This window comes from Eptatretus burgeri, chromosome 2 (assembly GCF_056783735.1).
Source record: "Eptatretus burgeri isolate ZD-2024b chromosome 2, Ebu_testis_v1, whole genome shotgun sequence".
Classification (NCBI taxonomy): Eukaryota; Metazoa; Chordata; class Myxini; order Myxiniformes; family Myxinidae; genus Eptatretus; species Eptatretus burgeri.
The window spans coordinates 113,300,662-113,325,642 of record NC_140962.1 but is presented as its reverse complement, the minus strand read 5'-3'; the positions used below and the strand labels follow the sequence as shown (position 1 = coordinate 113,325,642).

General features: G+C 41.9%; 1 protein-coding gene and 1 long non-coding RNA gene across 5 annotated transcripts in view; one reads left to right on the top strand and one right to left on the bottom strand.

Annotated features, from left to right (window-relative positions):
* The window catches only part of LOC147032855 (uncharacterized), a 322,720-nt gene that overhangs the window by 96,357 nt on the left and 201,382 nt on the right, over window positions 1–24,981 (top strand). For all 4 annotated transcript variants that reach the window (XM_085870793.1, XM_085870792.1, XM_085870794.1 and 1 more), the window contains 6 exons: window positions 2,555–2,644; window positions 15,518–15,574; window positions 16,165–16,228; window positions 23,329–23,403; window positions 23,634–23,778; window positions 24,036–24,108. In XM_085870793.1, coding sequence (XP_085726919.1) covers window positions 2,555–2,644; window positions 15,518–15,574; window positions 16,165–16,228; window positions 23,329–23,403; window positions 23,634–23,778; window positions 24,036–24,108 — 504 coding nt within the window. The remainder of the gene's footprint in view (window positions 1–2,554; window positions 2,645–15,517; window positions 15,575–16,164; window positions 16,229–23,328; window positions 23,404–23,633; window positions 23,779–24,035; window positions 24,109–24,981) is intronic.
* LOC147032858 (uncharacterized) lies at window positions 1,059–23,796 on the bottom strand. The gene is made up of 3 exons (XR_015055382.1): window positions 23,664–23,796; window positions 23,297–23,398; window positions 1,059–1,396 (listed from the first exon to the last, which is right to left on the bottom strand). It is a non-coding gene; the product is annotated as an uncharacterized LOC147032858 (long non-coding RNA).

Sequence of the window (24,981 nt, the reverse complement as noted above, 5' to 3'; positions counted from 1 at the left end):
ACGCCACACATCTCCAAAAAATCACCACAACAACCTACATCCATGCCTTCACTACAAGCGCCACCGTTACGAACACCTCCTCCTTCTTCACTACAAATGCCGTTTTTACGAACATCACCTCCCTCTTCACCACAATACCACCTTTACAACCACCTCTCCAAATCTCTTTGCACAAAAGCCACAATGCTCTCTTACCTATCTACAACCGCCACAACTGCCAGCCATCCCTTGGATGCTTATCACAGCCTCGGAAGGCGCTGAGGGAACGAGAGTCGGGTTATTTCAGGGTATAACTCGAAGTGCAAGCATATACTGGGGTTCGTTCGAGGACATACATGTAGCGCTGGGATTTCCCTAAATTACCATGCTTGAATGAAGTCCAGTGCACATTCAGGGCCGGAGAGTACTTCCAAAGACTCTCACCCCATGTTGATCTCGGAGTTCCAATACTTGACAAGGTCAGGGAGCGAATGGGGCTATTTTCGATTTTGAGGCCTGGCGGTGCGTGGCTATGGTGCGGGACGACTGCTGTGCACCAATGGGGAGCTTGAAAATGCCAACAGCCTCAATTGATCCGACTTTTAGCTCCTCCCTCACTCTGAGCCCATAAAAGGAGAGATTTCAAGAGACTCGAGCCAGATATCGTCAGACTTCGGACAGAGCAGACATCAGCGGACGGCACAGGAAGCAGACTTCGGCAAACTGGGCAAGCTTCAGCGCCGAGCGAGTTTTGCCATGACGCATCACGGCCAAGGGAGGAATCTGAGCGAAGTGAGTGACTACTAGCTTGGGCCAAGACCCTTCCCAGAGACCATGCACACCAACTGTAACCCTTAACTCGGGCCAGATCCTCGCACCCAAAGTCGGTTTACCGTACCAGTGAATCAAGCGTGGCACATGGGAATCGTGCTGGTGACTAGGCAGTGGTTTCTTATTTGGCCGAGCGAACCAACGCCATGTGCCGCATTATGTGGGCTTCCATTACCTTTGGGAACTCGGACCAATTGCCCACCAGGATAAATCAGGACACATTGAACACTTTAATAATTTATTACACAGCAATCAAGGCAATCAAAAGAGCAGAAAGTGATGGGAGGAATGACAAAAGGAATGATGAGGAGAAATGCAAATTAGAGAAAGTGGTGAGGGAGATGATACATGAAATTACAAGAGTTTCAATACATATAAAGCACATTAAACACACATATACCTTTTCTGTTCAGACTTTGCGAACATTACCACATGGAAATTTTGACGCCTCCCCCTCGCTGACTGCTTGTTATTGGCCATGCAGTAAGGCATTCTTGTTGCACTTTGGGGTTGCATGCGAAGGAGTCGAACCAACCTCTGTCTGAGCAACTTCTGTCTCAACTTCTGCTGGGTCATCACCGTTATTCTGCCAACAGGCGAGAAAATGAGTGAACAGGTTTGCGAACAGGCGTTGCAATGAACGTGAATGGAAGAGAATGGTGTTAAATGGAAGAGATAGAAAGACAGAGATATGCAGGGGAATGGAAAGGGGGGAAAGAATTGGGCCCTTATGCTGCTTCCACATGCAACACATCAATCACATGAATATGATATTCCCCGGGGGGTGGGGGGGGGTGGGGATGGCGGAGAAGCACAAAGTCCAACCCCAGGCCACAACCGTCACAATATAATGTTTTCTAATTCGCTCTGTGCATGCATTGAGCAAAGGTGTGCAACGAAAATCGTTAGTCTTTGAATACCCTGTGCTTGTTAATATTAGACTTATGGATTATCCTATATCGCTAGCACATGCAGGATAATAATTGTAAAGCTCTTTTGCACTTTCTGATCATATTGTTTTCCTTTGTGATCACTTCTGTGTGTCCATTTTGCAGAGCATGGTGTTCACTTATTTCAAGATCTGTGGTGCAGCACTACTTGTTTTCAGTGCTCAAACTTTTCATCAACCTGTGATGTCTGTTCACTGATTTACGTGTCTATATTGACCTGCATTAAACCAGTTTTATAAGTTATAGGTTTTTCTGTGGGTCTATTTAGCCATATCCTTTGACTGCTGTTAGCAAATTAAATTATCCTCAACTCCAATGAGCACTAATTGCACAGAGGTCCATTACATTTGCCAATGGCATTTTTCAAAAAGTTTAAAAAAACATTTCGTTTTTATTTGGCAAGTTATCCGAAGCAATTCATGAACACAAACATGGTGTCATTTTAAATCAGTAAATCTTCCCTAATCTGTAAAAAACTTCAAGGCATTTTATTCATGACCAGCATATATACAATAGTCTTAAAAAGTCATTTGTTAAATGTTCTGAAAAATAAATTTCTACTTTAGTCATGACTATATACCCAGAAAATTTTGTTTGTCTTCAGTGTAGTTGTTGTCCTCATGTGGTGTTTCTTCCTTGATTAATAATCATCATTTGCTCTATACCTGAGATTTCACAGGCTATGCTCTTAATGCACCTGCCCTCACCTTCTACTTTACTGGGGGTTTTTTTTTCTTACATTTTGCTGGCTATGCTTCTCTCCTGAACCCCTCTGTGTCCTTTTTCATTTACAGTCTTCCTGAGGGCTTCAGCCAGCTGGTGAACCTTACCCAGCTTTACTTGAATGATGCTTTTTTGGAAGTATTACCTGAAAACTTTGGCAAGTAAGTCTCAGTAGATATTGGCTAAAAGTTTAAATAGGATGAAAGAACAAGATGATGGATGGGAAGAGTGAAAATATATCTGCCTAAGCCAGTCTGATGGACTTCTCGCAAAAAAAAAGAAGACTGTATTACGTGGGGCAGTCAAAATGTGAAATGAACGAGATACTCACAAGTGTCAAAGAAATGCAAATGTTTTTTGTTCACAATATACGAGTACAAGTACAGATGAATTGTCAGAAAAATATTTTCTTGTTTTTATATATACTTGTGTATAAAACAACATATAATTAGTGATTCTTGCACTTAAGTGAGTGGTGTGAAAATGTGTGTTCTGGCTCACCTTAGCTTCCCACAAACAAGGACCCTCCATGTTGTGAGACTAATTGTGATACACGTATCACATATAAAAACTTTTTCGAGCATAGGAACATGATGACAGACTGGTGTACGTAATATGTGAGGAAAGAGTGCATTACCACTGATATTATAAAAAGACATTAAAGAGAATACTATCAGACCATGGTTTATGTTTATGATGCATTCCTGAAAAGTGTGACGAATATCAAAACGACGAGAATCAAAGCAATTTTTCGCATGATTACATTAATACGCTAAGCCATATTTTGTGGACGTATCTCCTCCGAAACTGCCAGATGGATTGTCGCCACTTTTGGCATGCAGGTGCTCTGTGGTCTAATGAACAGCATGGGCTAAGTGAGATCGCGCCAGACGGACAGGTTTGGGAATTTTTGGCGATTTTTCTAATTTTTACATTCGTTTGCTTGGCGACATGTGATGTCACCGCTGAGAGGCGTAATGACGTCATGACATCATCGGTCATTCGCTGACGCCATTACTTCTGTCGTCGACAGACCATCACTACTGAGAGGCGTAATGCCACTCATAGAAAACAGTGTCTGCAATGTAAAACCCTCTTCTGCACATGCTGACTACCTCAGAAGGTGCATTTGACACAATAAATGTAATAAGAAACATTGTATATAAAGGAATTCTATAAATCACATTGTGAACTCTTGATATATTGACGTCCTAATGAACCCTCACTTTAGAAACTTTGCGTGGAGTGCAGGTTTGGCTCGTAAGAATTAATTGAATAAGTGGAGAATGCATTTCTAAAGTTGCTACTTCACTTATTATATTTCGCTTTTTACCAAGGACATTACCCTTTATTTGATTAATGACAGTTATATTCAAGCACACATACTGTATGTATATAAAAAAAACCAATTACCAGAGATATTTAGGTAAAAATAAACCTCTTCCGGAAGTGGTCGAAGTTGGTGGGATGTCTTTTTCTTTCTCCTCCTCCTTCAATAAACGTCGGCATATTTATAGATCGGTGGCAAACTTAATAACCTGGCCACATCAAGAGCACATTCACCAGCATCCATTCAATAAATGATATGCAATTTCATTTTAAGGTAACATTTTTACAATGCCTCTTAGCCAATCTACAGTACATTGTACTGTATTTATTTATGTGTGAAGCAAGGTGCAGTGGTTCTTCCAGGGATATCAGTCTTGTAAGTTCTGAAAACGCTCAAGAAGAAAAGGTATGGCTTTTAAAACGATGTAAGTGTGAGTTGAGATGACAAATTTTGAGAAGTGGGATTAATAACATGATGGCGTATTTGTGAAATGGCAAATAGGGGCAACGTAAATCGCGGTATTCCTGTATTTGGGAACAAATGAGCAAAATAAAAATATGAAGGGATGTGACAGCAGTCTCGTAATCTAAAAAAAATTGTTAGATCTAATAGGCTAAAACAAATACTGATAAGGATCTAACATTATTTTAGATTTTATACTCTTAGTGGGATGTGTAAATACTGAGAATGTGAGCAAAGACCTCATACTTAAAAAATATTTTTCAAGATGAAATTCTCATGTCACTAATTTTTACTCAACATAATTGGAAAGTAAACACTCAAATCTTGCAATGCGACTGAAATAATGTGACATTACATGTTGCAAAGTCATAATACACTGTATAAAATGTACAATAAATGAAAAACAACAATAAACCAGGAGTGAGGGAGAGCAAGAGTGCAAGGGTTTATTTTGCAATTAATGTAAAAAGAACTTCTGAAGACAAACACCCTGTATTCTCAATGGGAAGACAAATCTCAAGGAACCACACAAAAATGTAAGGCATGTAATCTTGTGGAGGGACTGAAAGAGGGTAATTGGAATGTTCAGTGGGAAGAATTTAAGTAAATGTCAAAATATAGTGGAATGTTAAGACAATCTTAGATCAATAGTTGTCAATTCCAGCGAAGAACTATCAGTCTGCATTGGTGGCACGAATAAAACCACATGTTTTAAATAAAATATAGCGAATTTAAATAAAAGTCAGCGAATAAAAACACAAAAATAAAAAATGATTAAAGTTATCCACAATAAAAGATCACAAAGTGCTGAAGTTTTGGACCTTGCTCTTCATTGAAGCAAGAGAGACAGGAAAGGGGCAGGGGTTGATATAGCGTGTGTGATGTGACCATTGACCTCACTGATGATGTGAAACAGGTGAGCAATACCTTTTGGAAAGGGGGGCATCATGAGGGATATGTATTGTAATATGTAAGGGTGTAGATGTCATAAATGACGTATTCGTCGAATAAAGAAGAAGAATGAAATATAACAAAAGGAAGAACAAAAGGGTGAAGAATAAGTATTAGTTGTTGGTATTACATTAACATGAGGAAAATTTTTATTCAAAACTTATGGTACTTTGTATCTGAAATGCTATTCTTTTAATTTCCAGGAGTCGTTTCTTTCTTAGAAGAGTGTTAAACCATAAACAGAAATGTGATGGATAGAGAGTCCTACCATGTTAAAATGATGAGAGACTGGTTTATGTATGTCGTTGGATGGAGGTTATGCATTCAGCCATGTTTGTTTGTTTGTTTGTCTGTCTGTTTCTCTGTGAGTAGGATATCTCAGAAAGTTATGGATGGATTCGGATGAAATTTGGAAGACATGTTGGTTGTGTGACAAGGATAAATTGATTAGATTTTGCTGAAGATTCGGACATTAGAATTTTTAAAGTGATTCTTCACCATTGAGAGATTGGGCCAAAAACGATATGTGGTGTGATATTTCAAAACGTTATTGGGCTGGATATGTTCCACTGGATCAGGAATTGGGTGGCAGAGGTATGTGCTCTACCGAGTGCCCTTCTAATTAAACCAGTGTCCACAACAGAAAATTGGATGTTGAAAAATGTGACAGAAGTATCCGTAATCTCTGTTCATTGCTGGTCAGGTGTAAAGAATAAACAGAATTGATGAATAGTTCAAGTTCCATATACATTACAGGAGGTTAAGCCAATGCAATCATCAAGGTAGTGCCCAAAGAAATGTGGGGTCAGACCATCATATTGAGAAAATATCTGTTCTTTAATAAACCCGACAAAAAGTTTAGATTTGTGCAACTATGACACATTTTTGTTCCCATGGCCACACCATTGACCTGTTTGTGGAAGTCACTTGAGAATGTGAAGCAATTAAGTGTGAGAACCAGTCCAGTCAGACAAAATATAGTTTCAGTGCTCACTTCCTGGATGGTGCAACGATTGATAAAATGTTTTTGTACCTGAAATCCCTCATCATAAGGGTTAGAGTTTAACCAGACTTGGTGGTGAAATGGTTAGAGTGTCCAATCTGTGTCTGGGAGTTTGGCGGTTCAACCCCCATTCCTGAGCCATTCCAAAGACTTTAAAAAAAAAAAAAATGGTATGTGCTGCTTCCTTGCTTCCATACTGCACAGGAAATGGTGGAGACTTGTAATACCCTCCCCCACCTGGAGTTGGCACTACATGATACACATTTACAAAGAAAATTTACGTCCCCCACTCCCCGCCACTCCCCAAGACCACCGGCGAAGATAACACCCCAATGCATTAATTGGGGTTATGCTGATCCACTGGACTAAGTCTAGATGTAATTGGCCCAGAATTATAGGAGTAGCACAACAAACAAACACACAAACAAATAAACAAACAAGAAGATGACGTCATGTAGAGCATGACACTTGCAAAATCCAGAAAACAAATTTGACCTCAAAAGGAATTGGTGGTTGAATTCAATGACCAAATGTGCAACTCCTCTTCAAATTTCAAGTGAATCGGAAGAAAATTGACAATTTTAGAAATTCGGTCTATGTTGACCTTTTGGTCTATCTTGACCTGAAAAATAATTGGCTCATTGAATTCAGTGATCTGAAATAGAAATCCTCTGCAAATTTCAAGTAAATCGGATGAAAATTGAGGATTTTAGAAATCCCACCAAAGTTGACCTTTGGCCTCTGTTGACCTTTTGACCTTTTGACCTCAAACAATAGGCTTCTTACTTTTGACAAACTCTACCATGTGGTGAAGTTTCGTGAAGATCAGTATAAAATTGTGACCCGTAGGCGAGAGATAAACAGACACACATACAGAATAACAAAATCGACTGACCAATATACTTGAAATATTTTCGATTTTGCAAGTAAGAAACAAACAGACAGAAAGGGTGAAAACATAACTCTGTTCACCTTCGGTGGCAGAGGTAATAACCACTGTTTATTTTAAACCAACCAATTTACACAGCTATCTGTTTTTTAGGAAAGGGAGCAGAGGAGCAGGTTTTTAGGACACGTGGGCTGATTCCGGATGGACCGGTTGCAGAATCTGAGTCGATGTTTGACAGCAAGCTCTCCACCTTGTCAGGAGAAAAGGACACAGAGTCAAGGGACAGTTGGGTGCGACTGGGTAAGGTGGGTACAGAAAGCAAAGGGTTTTGGTCACAGTTTCTATGCAAGCACGGAGTTTAGGCATTCAGCCTTTTCCCGTGCGGTATCAGCAGTGCGGCCATTTGAGGTAATGGAGGGGATGGAGGGGGGGGGGGCATACGCCAGAAACAGATTTGATTAAATGCCACCAGGATTTGGAGGTGGGAGAGAGGTTTGAGAGTTCAGACTTGAGATTAGAAAGGTGTTGTTTTCTGGCTCTCCTGAGGGTAGACACACGTTTCTTCTGAGCTTTGTGGAAGGAATTGCGATTACCCTCAGTTGGGTTTGCTTTCCATGAAGCAAAGGCAAGTTGTTTCAGGACAACTGCCTCGCCTCAAGCTTCAGTGAACCATGGGCAGGAGGAAGGGTAGGACAACTGAAGATGAGAGGGGATAAATCTCTGCATGAGAGAGAGCATTTCTTTGAAAGAATTCCCAGGATGAGTTGATGTTGGAGAAAGTGGCGATGGGAGACCAGTCTAGAAGTTTGATGGCTGCTTGGAGACCCTGCCAGTCAGCCTGAGTGAAATTCCAGACTCCACGGCGCTGAGGTGGTTCTCCAACAACAGCCAGAGAGAGGTCCACTTTGACAAGCATGTGGTCAGAAGAACCGATTGGATTGGAGGAAGAACAGCAGATATTTTCAGGGAAATTTGTCAAAATCGGATGCAGAAGAGATGGAGTACTGTTGGTTGAGTTAGGAAGTCGGGAAGTTGACAGACTGAGTTCGTCCCATTGATTCACAGAAGACTTTTGCTGAGGTGCCATGGCAGGTGAGAGAGGTACCCACACTGAGCCAACTGGCGTGATGACAGTTGAAGTCGCCACATATGAGGAAGAGAGAGTTTGGATGAGAGGATAGAAGTTGGTCCATGTTTTTGGATAGTGAGGTGTAAATGGAGTCATCACTGTTTGATCACATTCCTAATCGATGCTTCTATCCCCCTCTGGGATCTGGTAGATACAGATTACTCTCATCCACTCTCGATCGATGCCTATATCCTCCTCCGGGATCTGGAAGGCGCAAAGTTCTCTCATTCGTTACCAGAAGCCGACATCCTCCTCTTGGATGAACCGTAGCCACAGCCATAATCCAGGCAGACATTGCCACAGCCCAATGGACCCAATTAAAACTATCTCCTGGGTGCGCCAGGCTGAGGGCGGAACAAGGCCACGGCCGGACGACCTACAACAAGCATGAGGATAACTCCCAGGCACGCACAGACGCCAGTAACCACACTCCACCATCCACGATATACAAAAGCCAGACAAACAGCCACTATGGTTAATGTAAACACCATCACCTGACCTTGGGCTGTTGCGCTCCTCTGTTCGGCTGCCTGCGATGAGAGTTGGAGAGAGTTGAGATGTGTTTTGGCCTCGTGCAACTCTTTACGTTTATTTTTCATCTTCCCATACCGCCGTTTACTTGCCCTCACTTTCTTTTCAGATCCAGTGAGCCCTTGCTGTGCTTGTTTGGCTTGCTGCTGGTGCAGCGCAATCAATTCAGCTTGCAAGGCTTGAGCATTAGTCTGCACATGCTGCCAGCAACTGCAATTGTTATCCAACTCAGCCTCGAGCTCACGCATTCTCTCCTGAAGACTTTTTATCAACAGATCTTTTTCCTCGGGTCCTTCTGTAATGCTGGGTTCTGGAATCAACAAAGGCTGTGGTTCTGGTTCCGGTTAAAGTTCTGACTCCTCCTCGACGGAAATCACCACTACTGGACTCATATGCTCAACCAGTATAGACACCCTCATGTGCGGTCCCTGCTCTCCATCGCACCACATTTGTACCTCTATGGGATGGGAGACTCGGATCTAGTATGACCTGTGTCATGGAAATAGCACACGGGAGATCCAAAAATGCAGAACCTGCTTCAAAACAGCTAAGCTCACCGTCCAATCAGGCAAATAGCTCCACTATCAGACGAAAAAGGGCACCAATGCCACTCTTTCCCGTAGCACCAAGACCTCTGTCAATCACTGCCAAGCCAAATGGAAAAACCGGCCACCCAATGTGACAGTCAACTTTCTTTATATTCAACATGATGTAGATGGCCAGAAGCTAACCACAACGGTCATGATGATGGTTCCACACACGACCAAACTCCCCCAGCCGAGCAACTGGAAGTGAGGAATCCTGCGGAACATTGCAATGCACACCACGCAAAAGCTTGTGGAGCAAATTTCAGAACTTCCAGCTGAGAATGGAGTTGCTGGAAAAGGAGAACGTGCCTGCAACATTCCAGACGGTGTTGGCACCTTGTTCACGGTGGGTGCCCAAGACGCAAATGTGGACATGTTTCTCTTCAAAGCCTGCACTTGACTCACTGTGGTATAATTCAAGATGAGCCTCCCACTTAACTGACTGTAAGCTACCGTTGCTGCAACTCTCCTCCTCTACATGTCCTGCAAGTGGTTCAAACATTGGCTCTGCCAAATCTGCTCAACCCTTTCCAGGAGCGTCCCCATTGTCACAGTGCTGCAAGTCCAACCCAACTTCGTACGAGTTAGTCAGTCGAAGCATGGTCTCGACAGAACCATCAACATCACCACCGAGACTAACAGAAACCTCTGGTTCTATCTCCTCTCCCTTTATGGCTTTGTCCCAAGTATTCAGCCGCTCCCGTAACATTTCATCCATCCTTTCGCCAGTCAATTGCGGCTCCCATAAGCCTTTATCAGCGAATACTAGCTCTTGTTCTGTTACACGAGTTTCCATCTTTTTCTCCAAACTGCTATCCTGACCCTGACACATTATGGCATCCACACGGATGTGATAGTCTTCCAGGTCCTCGTTCACTTTGTCAACTCTTTTATTTGTTGACCCAATTTCTTCTTCCAACTTTTCTCCCTTTTGAACAGCCTGGGATTTACCCTCTTCTATTTTCAATACCATTTCTTCCCGTTTTGCTCAAACTCTGTCTCCATTTCATTCCTTTGTTCCTAAAATTCTCTTTCCATTCGTTCATTCTTTTCCCCTATTACATCAATTCGTGCCCCCAGTTCTTGTGTCATTCCTTTCTTAATTTAATTCACTTGTTTACTCATTCCCTTCATGTCACTCTCCATTCCATTAAGTCGTTCCTTTGATTCTTTCCCTTGTTACTTCTTTTCCTCTCTCTAATTCCTTCACGCACTCACCTCGCATGGGTCCGTACGTGCAGCGGTTATCCGTGTGTTGCTTTCCTTCGACTGAGCCTTTACCTCCTCTACCAGCCCGGCCTTTTCCTCAGCCTTTACCTCACTGCGCATTGCTTGATTCAAAATGTCGATCAGCGGTTAACACCGACATCCCCCGGACAGCCGATTGGTTCCATATTAAGAGGGGATGGACACGTTTATCGACGGACATTTTAACACATGCTCGAAGGGAATGGCAGACGGGCAATGGCGGACGGGCGGAGGAGCACGGAGAATGGAATGGATGTACAGGGAGTTTATCCGCGAACCCACGACAATTATATGAATAGTTTCTTCAAAATGAATACATGTAATGAACATACACAAATATTTACACAGACAATAATTCTGCAGGTAATAATAATAATAATAATAATAATAATGGTAAGAATAATGGGATGAAATTAATAACTCCTCCAGTCGAGGCCTCGCACACAGATGCAAATACAGGCAAAGGGGAACCAAAATAAAAAAGAAACCCCCCCTTTTAGGTATACTGGTACTCATTTTAGCCCAGAGCTGTCTTTGTTGAACTTGGAATGTGGGGCGCTTCCATCAGCACTTGCACACGTGCGCAAATGGCGCCGACACTTCTCTCGTGGCAGGGCAGACATACATCAGGCAATCCGCAAGTGGCTTTCCACACGAAGGCTCAAAAGTGTGCTGGCCTTCCTCGTTCCAAAGATGCCACCTGCCTCGTGCATTCCTCACACCGTCCTCATGTGTGTGCTCTGCCAATCTCCCGTTCTAACCAGACGGAAGCCTTCCACCAGCCACACGTGCACAAGCCTGCCTGCCATCGACCTCAATCACACAGATCTCTCTTTCAATCCGGTTGGAAGCCTCTCACAAACCACACGTGTGACCGATCTCCCGTCCGATGCAGTAGTTCGAAGCCCCTTGCAATGCGCCAGCCTCTCCACTGTGCTCCTTCTCTTTTCCGCTCAATATCTCCCACCTCTGGAGTGTGGCCTGCTTGCCCCCAAACCCAGGAAGGTGGGGCTTCTCCTGTTTGTTGTGGTTTCAGGAACGTGTTTCCCAGCTTTACTGCCTGGCTAGAAACATAAAAAATATTGGGAAAAACACAGAGGGCAATCACATACTGGGGAACTTATTCTTACTCTCTCAGCGAATTAACACCGCACCACCCCTCGTGTGGCGACACGTAACACTTAAGCTCACATATTCCCTAACTTAGTTACATTGAGATGCTTTCTACACGTCCATGGACCAAGCAATTCAACACAATGCTCAATTCCCTATTAAATTCTTCCATCGACCGCCACAGCTGTGTGTGTGTGTGTGTGTGTGTGTGTGTGTGTGTGTGTGTGTGTGTGTGTGTGTGTGTGTGTGTGTGTGTGTGTGTGTGTGTGTGTGTGTGTGTGTGTGTGTGTGTATATATATATATTATATATATATATTATATATATATATATATATATATATATATATCTATATATATGCTATGCTGGTGATGTGCACATATATCATATGTGCACATCACACAGCAGTGAATATGGTAAATTTTTGAAAAGAAAGATCACCAAAGCTATAGAGTGTCAAATCAATGCAAAAAGTGGTACTTCCTCTCTTTTTATTCACTCTAGGTTCCAATCGAGAGGGATTCATTGTTTTTTACGTCATTGTTTTTGACAATATTATTTTTCACTTCTAAATACATCGGGAAATATCAACGACACAACAATGCTTGGGCTAACAAGGATTTGTATTTGGTTAGTATGAAACCAGTTTTACATGAAAATGCAATAAAGATTGCCAGACCCTTTTATAGCTATTCTTATTCACCACATGACCACATCTGACTGCCATATTATATTTCAGGAAGAAATAAGCAGTACATCCAAACTTTTTGGCGCAATGGTTTGAGCATCCATTTAGAGACTTAGTGATGTTCTGGTTGCTCTCAGTCTGGGATCATCTGCTCTAAGTCTGGGAGGTCGACAGTTTGAACCAGACCCAGGCTGAGTCATACGAAAGACTTTATAAATGGTTTGTGCTGCTTCCTTGCTTGAAGTTCAAAGTTTACAAAAGAATAGAGCACAGACAATTCATAAGTTTGCAACCATTGCGCAGGCTTTATGGGCCTCATGGCATCCTCCTGTGTTGAAGTTCCTTGTCAGGGAAGATATATTCATTTTTATTCATTTTTCTTTATTTATCCAAATGGCCTATATTTATTAAGTACAACATGTACAATATCTGCCTATACTCGACTCATCTGGACATTGATGCTTCAGGTGGCATTTCATCCATAACCCATAGACTTCCTCAAGCTGTTAGTGGCCAGAGGACAGTTGTAAAGGGAATAAAACCAAGCCATGTGCCAGAGCTGGGGCCAGAGGTGACCAGCCCAGCAAGTAGCCCTAAAAGAAGAGAGGGGAAATGCCTCATGAAAGTAAATGGTAAACCAATGGTCTATTCTTGTGCAAGACACTATGGGATATTTAATGTGAACAGCGAACACTGGCATATATGGTACCCAGCTTTGCATTGCATTCCAGTGATGGGTGGTGACCTTTGGGAGAAGGGTAATATGACCCTGAAAGGCTCATCCCACTTGGCTTTGCTGAATGTCAACCATGGTTTCATCCTGCCGACACTGCATTTATTCTTCCAGCTGTATGTCCTATCTGCTCCCTATCTCCATCCACGACAGCTTCATTATTCATTATCCGCCTGCATGATGTCCCTTTTCTCCTCTGCTTGTTGCTGATACGAAGCTTCTCTCTGCCATCCTATGTCTTCATACTCCTCATTTTCCTTCCATTTTTCTTATTTTACATATCAGGAAGTCAGTACACTTCCTTTGCAGTAATGGCATGGGCACTTCATATGGTTCTTCCAACACAAATTCTCAAAAAGAAATCTACCGAGGCTCAAATTTATAAACCTTTCAAGAACTTGCCAGATGTCTGCAGAGGATTTCACATCCAACAACACTCATGACACTCTTGGACAGCATCACTGAGCTACAAAACCAACAGACACAAAACAGCCTGTTTGTATATCTTATTCTTCCTCTGTTCAAACAGCCTAACTCAAAATTGGTTTCCACTCAACTTGTATTAACCACTAATGTCCTGCAGTTTACAGTGGGAAGGTCCGTGACTGCTTAAAATTTCCCCATCTTGAAAGGATTTCACAAAGTAGGCATTGCGACAAACAATGAAGGCTCAGGAAGGGGATGGGGTGTGGTCAACAGTGGAATAGTATTGCTGTCCATTATATGATATGACTATTTAATGCAGTGTTTTCACACACAATACACAAGATATTTCATCATGCAATCAAAACAAAATTCTCCAGCATGTAAATTCATTAATAAATATACAGAAACAAGTCATAAATAACATTTAAAACTAGAAGGGCACTCGGTAGCACGCATACCTCCACCACATAATGCCTGATCCAGGAGAACATATCGGGCCCAATACATTTTTGAAATATCATGCTACGTATCGTTTTTGGCCCAATCTCTCAATGGTGAAGAATTACTTTGCAAATTAAATAATTCTCGCATCCAGATCCGGACTGCGACGATGGGATGATCCAGATCTTTACCAAAATCGAATCAATTCTTCCTTGTCACACACTCAACTTGCCCACCAAGTTTCATCCGAATCCGTCTGCAACTTTTTGAGATATCGTGCTTACATATCATTTTCGCCTGATCTCTCAATGGTGAAGAATCACTTAAAAAATTATCAGATCCGGATTCGGATCTTCACCAAAATTGAAACAATTCTTCCTTGTCACACACCAAAATTGTCCACCAAGTTTCATCCAAATCCGTCCACAATTTTTTGAGATTTCCTGCACACAGACAAACAGACAGAAAGGAGTGAAAACATAATCTCCTTCACCTTCGCTGGTGGAGGTAAAAATGTAAAATTAGGGAGGAATGATATGCCAAAAAAGTATGTAAACAAAGAAGGGATGGTCACACGAAATGATCATGTGAAACCATCCCGACATCTTTCTGTGAATAATCGTTGTGCCTGCAAATGACCCTTTACATCTCTTTCGATTTGGGTTCACAATCACCACAAATAGGAGCTAAGTGTGTGTGTGTGTGTGTGTGTGTGTGTGTGTGTGTGTGTGTGTGTGTGTGTGTGTGTGTGTGTGTGTGTGTGTGTGTGTGTGTGTGTGTGTGTGTGTGTGTGTGTTTTTCCTGTTTAATATTTCACTTATCAACTTCATTCATGGAAACAATCAACATACACTCGCATTGCAAATAGATGCCGGAATGTACAGGGATCAAGGTAACATGACAACACATTTTTGTCATTGGATCAGGAGTTGAACCGAGGGTAGATAACTCATCGATTATTGTTACTTCTCAGCTGTCGTGACCCTCCCATACAATATACATCGATTTTAATTTTCAAAATTCATTGTGATAATTTTTTGGCTTGCGACTGTGAAAGCAATCATGTGACCTTCAAGGATATTTGTTGGCTGTACATGTGGCTCTTGGATTAGTTTAGATTTCCCACCACTGATCTAACCGGTGCTACTCTTGTGCCGATCATTACAAATTTTCAACTCATAGTCTTTCTTATGTTCTTTTTTCATTATCAACGTCCGGTATAAATTTGCCAAAAGCGATTCTACCATTTGAAGTATATTCTCGTATGATAGCAACACATTGGTTTCACTAATGCTTCACTGACCAATTCATGTTAATTCACGTGATATTCTGATGGAAAATGATGCAGGCATTGGGCAGTGAATGATTGCCAATTTAATGTACAGATTACAAAATAACTTGTTTGTTGCACCAAACCCATTAAAATTTGTTGGATATTAAAAAAGTTTTTGCAATACTAAACTGAAATACTTAATTGTCTTATCATTTGTGTGCTTTCGCACAGGCTTACTAAGCTGCGGATCTTGGAATTGAGGGAGAACCATCTCAAAACGTTGCCAAAGTAAGTTGAACAAAACAATAACAATATAATTAAGCGGTTGTTGGTATGGTACCTGAAAAAACATACGATCATCTCATTTCCACTCAACATCACAATTTAAAACGTAAGTTGATCGTCTAACGGATTTTATTTAGAGACGATTTTTGAAGAAGTCACGAGACCATGTTGGAATTCTTTTTCTTTAAAATTTTTCATCCTTACAAAATCAGTTTCTCATGAGATAAAATAGAAATATGAGATTTTCATCAGTTTTCATTGTCATGATAAAATCATGATTTTAACCCTTTTGAACCCCAAAGTCTTTGGACTTTCGGCTCCCCTGTCCCCTCTGTGCTCCCTGGAGAAAAATCCGACCGCTTGGGTATATGGAGGTTTGACTATCGGCTAGTAAAACGGCCACTAGGGTTCAAAGGGAATTAACATTGATTTTTGTTTTCACAATAATTTTAAATGTACATCCATACAAAACACTAAATACATCAAATCTGCTCAACAGATTAAGTTCTTCTATTAGTCAAAACAACCATGTATCTTTCATCGATTCACAGTTTGGGAGCTATATTGAGGCTTTAAATTCTTATTGTGTGCAGATCCATGTCTAAGTTGACTCAGCTGGAACGTCTCGACTTGGGAGGAAATGAAATTTTGGAGATGGTAAGACCGAGTCCATGACTATCCTGAAATGGTGTTGAAGCATTAAGTTTGATCCGAGTCGTGATTGTTAGGTCACTGAAATGTCACATTGGCATAAAGGTTATGATTAAATGTGGATAATCTCAATTTACCATCATCATTAATTTCCAGGTATTACACCCCTGTGATGTCCATCTGATCCATAAATTCAAACAGTTATAAATATGCAGGAAATGTAGAATTTGGCAAAAGTATCAGCCAAACGATGAGACTTCTCAGTAAAAGCAAACAGAACAGTAAGCGAAGCATCTCCTCCAAGTTATGGCACATCAGTATGCTACGACACCGTATCCCTTGTTGGTATCACACCAGATCGTAGTTTTAATTGTACTCTGCAACCTCACTGGGCATCAGACAAAGGATTAGACAGCTCAGTCAACAACACTAGCTGCTCATATAATTGCCTTTATAAGGAAATCTCAACTATTGTTTATATTACACATTAGTATCCAGAGACCAAAAGAGATATATGAGGGTGGAGCATCCATCTCTTGCTTGGGATCCTTGGATCCTGAGTTCAAATCCTGCTTGGCTGTTGAATTAATACCAGGTGGGGTTGACTGCCTGTCATCCTTCCGAGGTCGACAAAATGAGTGTCAGCATGCTGGTGTCCTGCGTCGGAGTGGTGACCCATCCAGGATTGTGCCCAATAGCCCAGGAGACTGCTTAGGCAGCACCAACGCTCTGCACAGAGTATGATCCCAATGGATTGGATCTATCCTTTACCTACATGGATAATTAAGCTTCTCACCCAGCCCACCTCATGGGATAGGGCTGATTTATAGGCCACGTGGCTAATTGAAAAGTTGTCATAAAATTGTCAATGATCATCACACTTTACCAGGTGGCATTTTGTGTGGTGATTGAGATATGAAATGGTGGATTGAGTAGAAACTGGAAATGTGGTTAAGTGTATAAATGTGTTTGATGTGACGTATTTGGTAATATGTCGTCATGTCCTTTTCTGTCGCCATCACAGCAGCCTATTTGAAAGCTTTGCTTCAAAAACTGTGATGGAAAATATTCTCCCAAACTCATACCTATGAGAAAGCGATGATCTTGTGAAACTACAGTAGTTTCATGAAGCGTCAGGAAGAGGGGACAATTTACAAGTGATATGTTTCCTCGAAACAAGCTCATCTGGATGCGATATTGACTAACACTTTGCTGCTGTCTTGGACAGCCTCATTTGCCATTCTGGTGTTTGCAATTTATCAACACAATATCAGTTATAAGAAAAATAACAATGTCTGATTGTGTGTACTTTTAAAGAATAATTTTATCCAGGTATATATTTACGTACATGTGGGAAAATTACACACCTAGACCAGGAATTGAACCCAGGTCCTCTGGTCTGGTGAATCATACCAGTGCTCTCGTGGACAGGCCATCACTGCTCCTATGGTTGGCAGTGAGTGTCCTGAAAGCAGTGGGGGAAAGAGATTGGCATCTCTCTATGTGGGAGAATTGTGTGCTCAGCCAGTGGGTTGTCCAAATATGTCAGATGGCAGGGCACTGGTGTGGTTCACCAGAGGACATGGGTTTGATTTCTGGCCTGGTTGTGTAATCTTCCCACATCTACAGTACACATGTTTTTGTTTCCTGTTCATTTATAATTATATAGATATTTGTATGTAATATTTAGGAATCATGTTGACACTTAGTTATTGCCAATGCAATAATGTTTCATTCTTCCTGAGCCAGTTCAAGTTAATATTTACAAATTTTGATAAATACGTTCAATGCTCTGGGATAAAATGCAACTTGCATTAGAAAATTTGTCTTGTTTGATTTAAAATCACCTATCGACAGCTCATTTCACTTCATTATCTCGAATAATGCCATTGTAGCAAGTAACATTAACTTTGGCAACACACAGATGTTACAACAGCTGTGTCTTGTGTCTGCAGAGAGTTTTGGCAAATTCAAATGAAGCATCATTAATGGTGGCTGTGACAACACCTCAGATCAGGCTTCTCTCCTTCTGCCGTTTCATCCCTCCATATTCCCCAAGCCCACCCAAGTCACATGCTTTCTTCCAGAAACCCACACCTGATCAGCATCCCCGATTCTAAACTTGGCATTCACCACCATTCATTCATCTCTCATCTGTGGAACTGACTCTCTGTATCTGTTGGCCACTGCCCCATCCTCTCGTCTAGTCTTTCCAGAGTGGTGCCTGTACTTTATGCTTTCTCCTATACCCACCACTGCTCTCTTAAACTCTCTTTGACTCACTCACTCCCCCTCCCCCCCCTGCCACCCCTCCTCACCACACTCCGCTGCTCCTTTCCTTTCTGCCACTCATCTTCTGTGTGATGTCTTTTGTCTGTCTCTCCCTTTGATCCAATGTCAGTCTGAACCTGTGGCCCTCTGTTGTTTAGCACCTCAATGAGCCTACATTTATGTTTTCAAAACAATACATACACAAGATGTGAGACCTGTACTACTCCCTGGGAAAACAACACGGTGTTCTCAACGTTATTCACCTCTTTTCCATTTTGATTCCATCACTGAACTTTCAAATATGGCTTTCAAGTTGTGTTACTTCTAAGTTCTATATAATTACTCGTATGACTCCATCAGATTTGAACCTGATCCTCAATGAGTCTTTGTTTTTTCTCCAGAATATTCCAAGGTATGAGTTTGAGACCTAAAATTAGATGGCCATGTTTCATTAATCATCATTTCACAATTTTGTTTGAACTGGATTCATAGTGGTTCAACAATGCCTCACTTGCCCTTGACTCTAGTTTGCTTGTGCTTGACAACTTACATTCTCAACCCCAACTGGAAAACACTGTTCCTGGCTGTATTTTTGGTTATTAAGCCTTATGCAGTACTGTATGAAAGGTAAATAGTTGCAAAAAAATTTCTTATGGTCAGCCAACTGTCTTCCATAATTGGATCATGAACTTTCGTGATAAATCACTAAGTTGGAGAAGTTCAATTCGGCCCACATTATAGATCTTCTTCAATGGATTTACTTCCGTGTTTTAACTCTTTACCCAATCATACCCAATTACCATGATGGGCCAGATTCTCCGAACGCACCAACAATATCAGTATGGATTCCCCGCAGGACCTTGTTCATCTTGTAGACATGTTTAATACCTGCTTTCTGCTCAGTTTTCAGCATTTTCCAGCTCTTTATCAAGATATTCCAAACACCTCAAAAAATATTGTCATTATATTGATGTAAAATTAGTAAATTTTTCTTCTTGATTATATTTTATTACCTAAGCATTCACTATTTGCTGTACGTTAATCATTCTCTGTTAGGGCCATGAACTTATTGATTTTCTTATCAAATTGGTACCATCATTGTGGTTTTCTTATACTGTATAACTTTCCTATATAACATAAAACTGAGCCGAATAGGGGATCAGCAATTCAGAGGAGGACTGGGTTTTGACTGATTGAAAAAGCAGTGAAGGAAGAATGGGATAATTGACAGACATACAAACTTCGCTTTTTAGAAATTAAGGCAAGAAATCACAGCAGGAAAAAGAAAAGAATGAAAAAAAAAAAATCATGAACAGAAATGGAGATGACATGAGATGGCAGTGAGTTGCAACTTTGAAGCAATACAATTAGAAAGTTGATTTAACAAACGGAGGGAGGTGATACTGTTGTGGGGCCAGGTATCGGCTGCGAGCACGACCGCTAGATGGAGCAGTAGAGTCGGCTCCACCGAACACCTGGAATTTATAGGTCATCACCCCGGATAACTCCGGAGCCGACGGGTCCCTTATCGGACCGAAGTTCGCTAATAGGTTGCCCACGTGGGGTAGGGTCGATTGCCAATTTAAATTTACCTAAGTACCCACGTCGTCCAAACTACTGGGGAAATTCACCCTCGACGGCGCTCGTACGGAGTGAGCCGCTAGCGTGCTCGAACCGTGTGGGACCCGAGCGGATGGTCACCGAGCTTCCGTTGGTCTAAATGTCCCTTTACAGCGGCAACAGCCTGGCGAATTCTCCAACACGCACCATGTTAAACCAATAAAAGAAACACAAAAACGAACCGATACATTTAACACATGGGTATATTTACAATGGGGCAGGGGGGCACGCAAGAAGCAGAGTTATCCGAATAATAGAGAAGCACGTATGTATAGCCAAGAGCAATTATACAATTACTACTTACTAGACTGGCGCCACACACACACACACACACACACACACACACACACACACACACACACACACACACACACACACACACACACACACACACACACACACACACACACACACACACACACACACACAACGGTGGCCACAGCCTTTATTGAGGCCTCCAGCTCAGAGGGCAAAGGCGAGCTGAAGACCAGAGCCTGCCTCAGACCTGTCCACCTCGTGTGGTCTTCGAGCTGATTCGAACCAGGCACCAGCGAGAGGCGAGCCACGATCAGCCTCTTCAGCTCCACTCGGCGCTCGTCCTGACAACCAAACCTCTCCTCTGTATCCTTCAGAGAGACGGTGCGCACCCCTTGCGGTTCTGTTGGCGGCAGGATCTCTCAAGCTCAAGCTCTTGGTGTTGTCGTCAGGGACGCGGCACGCAACCCTTGCGGCTCTGGTGGGGGATGGTGTCTCTCAAACTCTCCTCCAGCCCCTGCTGTCCGAACGCGCTGCACCCTTATTCACCCTGTCTCGGGGGGGGGGGATGCCTCCGCCCTCCCCGCTCTCCCTCACTGGACGGATTTGGTGCGCACAATCACTCATCGCCCTGTCACTGGCCAAAACGAGTGGCAAGTCTGTCGTTTGGCCCAGGGGCGTGGTGACGTCACGCGGACCACCTTCCTCACCGTCGCGAGGTTCCTCCTTGAACTCCGCCAACCAAACAACCAGAGGAACTGTATTCTGCGTGGGCTCCGCCCACTACGTGCTGACACACACGTAGGCAATGGTGTCGGCCAGAGCGGGGTGAAGGTGATGCTGGCGTTGTCGTAGTTATGAGGAGTGTAAAAATGAAAGAAAACCCTGACTATCAAAGTAACTCACAGCACATTTACATTTATTCACCCATCAGACACGGGATGGGGACCCGAACTAAAGACACATACTTACCAATATAACTGTTCTATTGGACCTGAATGTTGAGTGCAGTAAGCTTCCAGATTCGCAACAAATACATCAGGTGGGAAAATAAAGGAAAGAAGAAGGGAATGCAGGTGAGCAAGGAGTATTGACTTGAAACATTGTCATGTAGGGGGTTGCTGGATGAACACATTCACAGTGGTAGAGCTGAGGATGAGCGAACAGATGAAAGAGTAGTGGGACCTATGAAAGAGAGAGAGAGAGGGAGGATTTTCAGCTCCTTGGTCACCATAACTTCTAGATGCATGAGGTGGGATGCAGGTGTGCTGGCCCATAAGGGAAAACTACACTCCATTATGCTTCAAACTTTCGAGAGAAAATGAAGAACGAGTCTTGCTCATGAAGGCTAATGTCGGTTTGCATTGGCGGACAGGTATAACGGTGGATGCAATCGATAGGACGTGTATTGAGGTATGTTAACTGCCATGGGAAGGGAGGAGAAGCTGATGTTTCGGTCATTCGCCCTTTGTCAGAACAAAATATCTCTTCGAGAATTATTGGACAATTACTTTGTATTATTAATCATTGGAGCAGTCTTCCATAATGTGTTTTATTGGGTGGGGAGACCTGGCGGAGGTTGCAGGTATCCTTAGTGGTGCTGTCATGTCTTTGCTTGTACTGTAAAAGCCATGGATGATGTCCGCAGCAGAGACATGAAAGCTGAACATGATCAGACCTGGGTAGTGATTTCTCTGTGTCATCGATGAGTGGGGGTTTAGTGCCCAGGGTACTGTTTGGACAGAAGAATTGTTGATAATTGTGACAAAATGGTGATTTTCATCGAATATATAAAGTTATTTTGAACCACTGACTGACATTAAAGATCAGTGCCTACCGGGTGACGTAGAAAGCTGAAATTTTGCGTGCTGATGGATATCAAAGCCGTTACACCAGGAAAAAAAATCACAGAATCATTGGACAACATCCGTATATGAAAATATAAATAAATTAAAATGAATGAATGAAAAAAATAAATGCAGGTGAGTGACCCGAGACAATGGGGAAATGACCCAGACAATGGGGAAGGGCTGTTCGTATGCTTACAGAATGTGTAGGCATACCCTGCTAGTATTTATATAAAGTGAATGGCGACTGTCCAGAGAGGATCACTCAACCCTTTAGTTATTCATTTATAAAGGTGAAAACAGTATTTTAAGTGTTGCCTTTGTAGGTAAATTCCATTGAATCAGTGGGACATAAGGGTCAGTATTTTTGTGGACCGAGCATACCTTTTCATGTGATCTTCAGCCCCTGCTCAACTTGACCCCTTTTTGGTGATGACTCCCACTCTTTTATTTTACTAATTTTTTTCAAATGTCATATATTTATCACCAACATGTCCCACTCGCATCAACATGCTTCGATCACTAAAACATGAACCCTTCGTTGCTATAATTCAAACACTTTTCACTGAACTTCAGTGACCTTCTCACCTTCTGGCAATCTGCTTAAAGTCAGATTTTATCTGAATTTTGAAACAAGCTTTTCATCATCAATCTATTCATGGCCACCAGCATTGGATGTCAGACTTGGTGAAACTCTTGGATCGATTAATTTTGTGTGGGGAAGGGGGGGGGGTAGGGGTGGTGATGTGGAAAGAAAATACTATTACAAAAGGCAAGGAGAGAGGACAGAAGACAAAAGGAAGGAGAGTTATGTTTTGGTTGGGGATGGTGGGGAGGTGTAGAGAAAAATAAATTATGGGTGTAAAGGGTGTAAAAAAGGGTAATGGTCAAAATTCTGCCACGTTGTATTTTTAACATGAAGATGGTCACTTGCAAAGCATCATCAATGTTCATGATTGAAGATACGTATGTTGCCTTGTGTTTGCATTATTGAGCGAGAGTGTAACACAAGCGAATATTGTGCTAGTGAGATGTATTATGCATAAAGCGGAGATATATGACTGCACCTGATTGCACTTACCTTTCTTTCTTGTACCTTTTACTGTGATACAGCCAGAAGTGATTGAGCACCTTGGGAGCCTGAAGGAGCTTTGGTTAGATGGGAATGGCCTGCAGAGATTTCCTGGGGTATGATAGTTTCAGAATGTTTCATTCTTTTAATCTTAGGGCAAGGTATCAACTACTTTTAGGGCAAGGTATACTGCTTACCAAACCTGCGTTTAAATTTATATGATTCACACAAAGTGAGTTTATCGTCCCATTATTATTCTCCAACTCAACAATCTGGGGAATTGTACATGCCGTGCAAAGTGGTTTATTTTCCTTTTAATTGCAATTAACTTGCTTCCTGTGAACAGTGGATTGGTAAGCTGCGGCAGCTCACATACCTAGACATCTCGAAGAACAATGTGGAGGAGTTGGAGTCAGGAATTTCAGGCTGTGAACTTCTTTCTGACCTCCTGCTTTCCTCAAACCTCCTGCAACTGCTGCCACACACCATTGGTAAGCTGAAACTCCAATATGGAGTCTCAGCAAAACAGTTAACAAACTTATACAACATTTGCAATCTAAAGAGCAACATGAGAAGTTGAATCTACATCATTAAACACAAGCTTATTCCACTTGAATCTACCGAAACTCAAAATTAGTTTGATATTTAATTATGTTTTTTTTTTTTTTTTTTTTTTTACTTCGGAAGAAAAAGTCTGAAGGATTTGAACTTGCTGATTTGATTGTCCAACTAAATACTTCTCCACCAGGTTTGTTGCGCAAGCTGATGACTTTTCGGGTGGATGACAACCAGCTTACTTCACTGCCTACCTCTGTTGGCAGGTGAATATGTTTGTTTGTTTTTGCTCAGCACCTTGTGTAACAAGATAGTTACTATAGATAGATAGTTACAGAGTTACCACAGGTAACAAGATAATTACTGCATAAATGCTTTTCTCTTTGTCTACCTTGTACCTTTTATATGCTCGTGTGGTCATTTCAACCTTCAAACTAGAACGGCACTCTTCGACATCGCAATGTCGACCGATATGCCTCCACCCACATTATTACATCATTATAGTACTTATACCAAGTTTGATTGAAATTTCTTCAGCTGTTCTCAAGTATCCCATTTTTTTTTACCGAACATGACCTCTGACCTTTCACCTGATGCCGAAATATAATCAGTTCATCTTTCCATCATAATTGCTACTTATACCAAGTTTGGTCCAAATCCCATCACTGGTCTACAAGTAGGTGCAGTCACAGATTTTTTTTACTTCATGGGACTTCTGACCTTTAACTTGTTGACCCCAAAATCAAATCCGTTCATCTTTGCATCAGTATACATATGTACTTGTACCAAGTTTGACTTCGATCCCTTCAGCCATTCTTAAGTTATCGAGGGAATGAAAACCTATCATGGGCACACGGAGAGATGGACCAACGGACGGACAGCCAGACGGACAACCCAAAAATACAATGCCTCCAGTGACTTCGTCAGTGAAAGCATAACAACATTCCATGACTCTTCCTTTGTTAATTCACATTACGTTTGATTAAATAAGTTTTCTTTCCATGCTGAAATGCAAGAGAAATGTAAGTGGAAATCAAAATACTTCTTTGATCAAACATTCACATAATAGAGGTTCAGATTACTTGCATCTTATTAGTCCTCTACCTGTTTTACCGAAGGAGACCATAGATTTGCTCTCC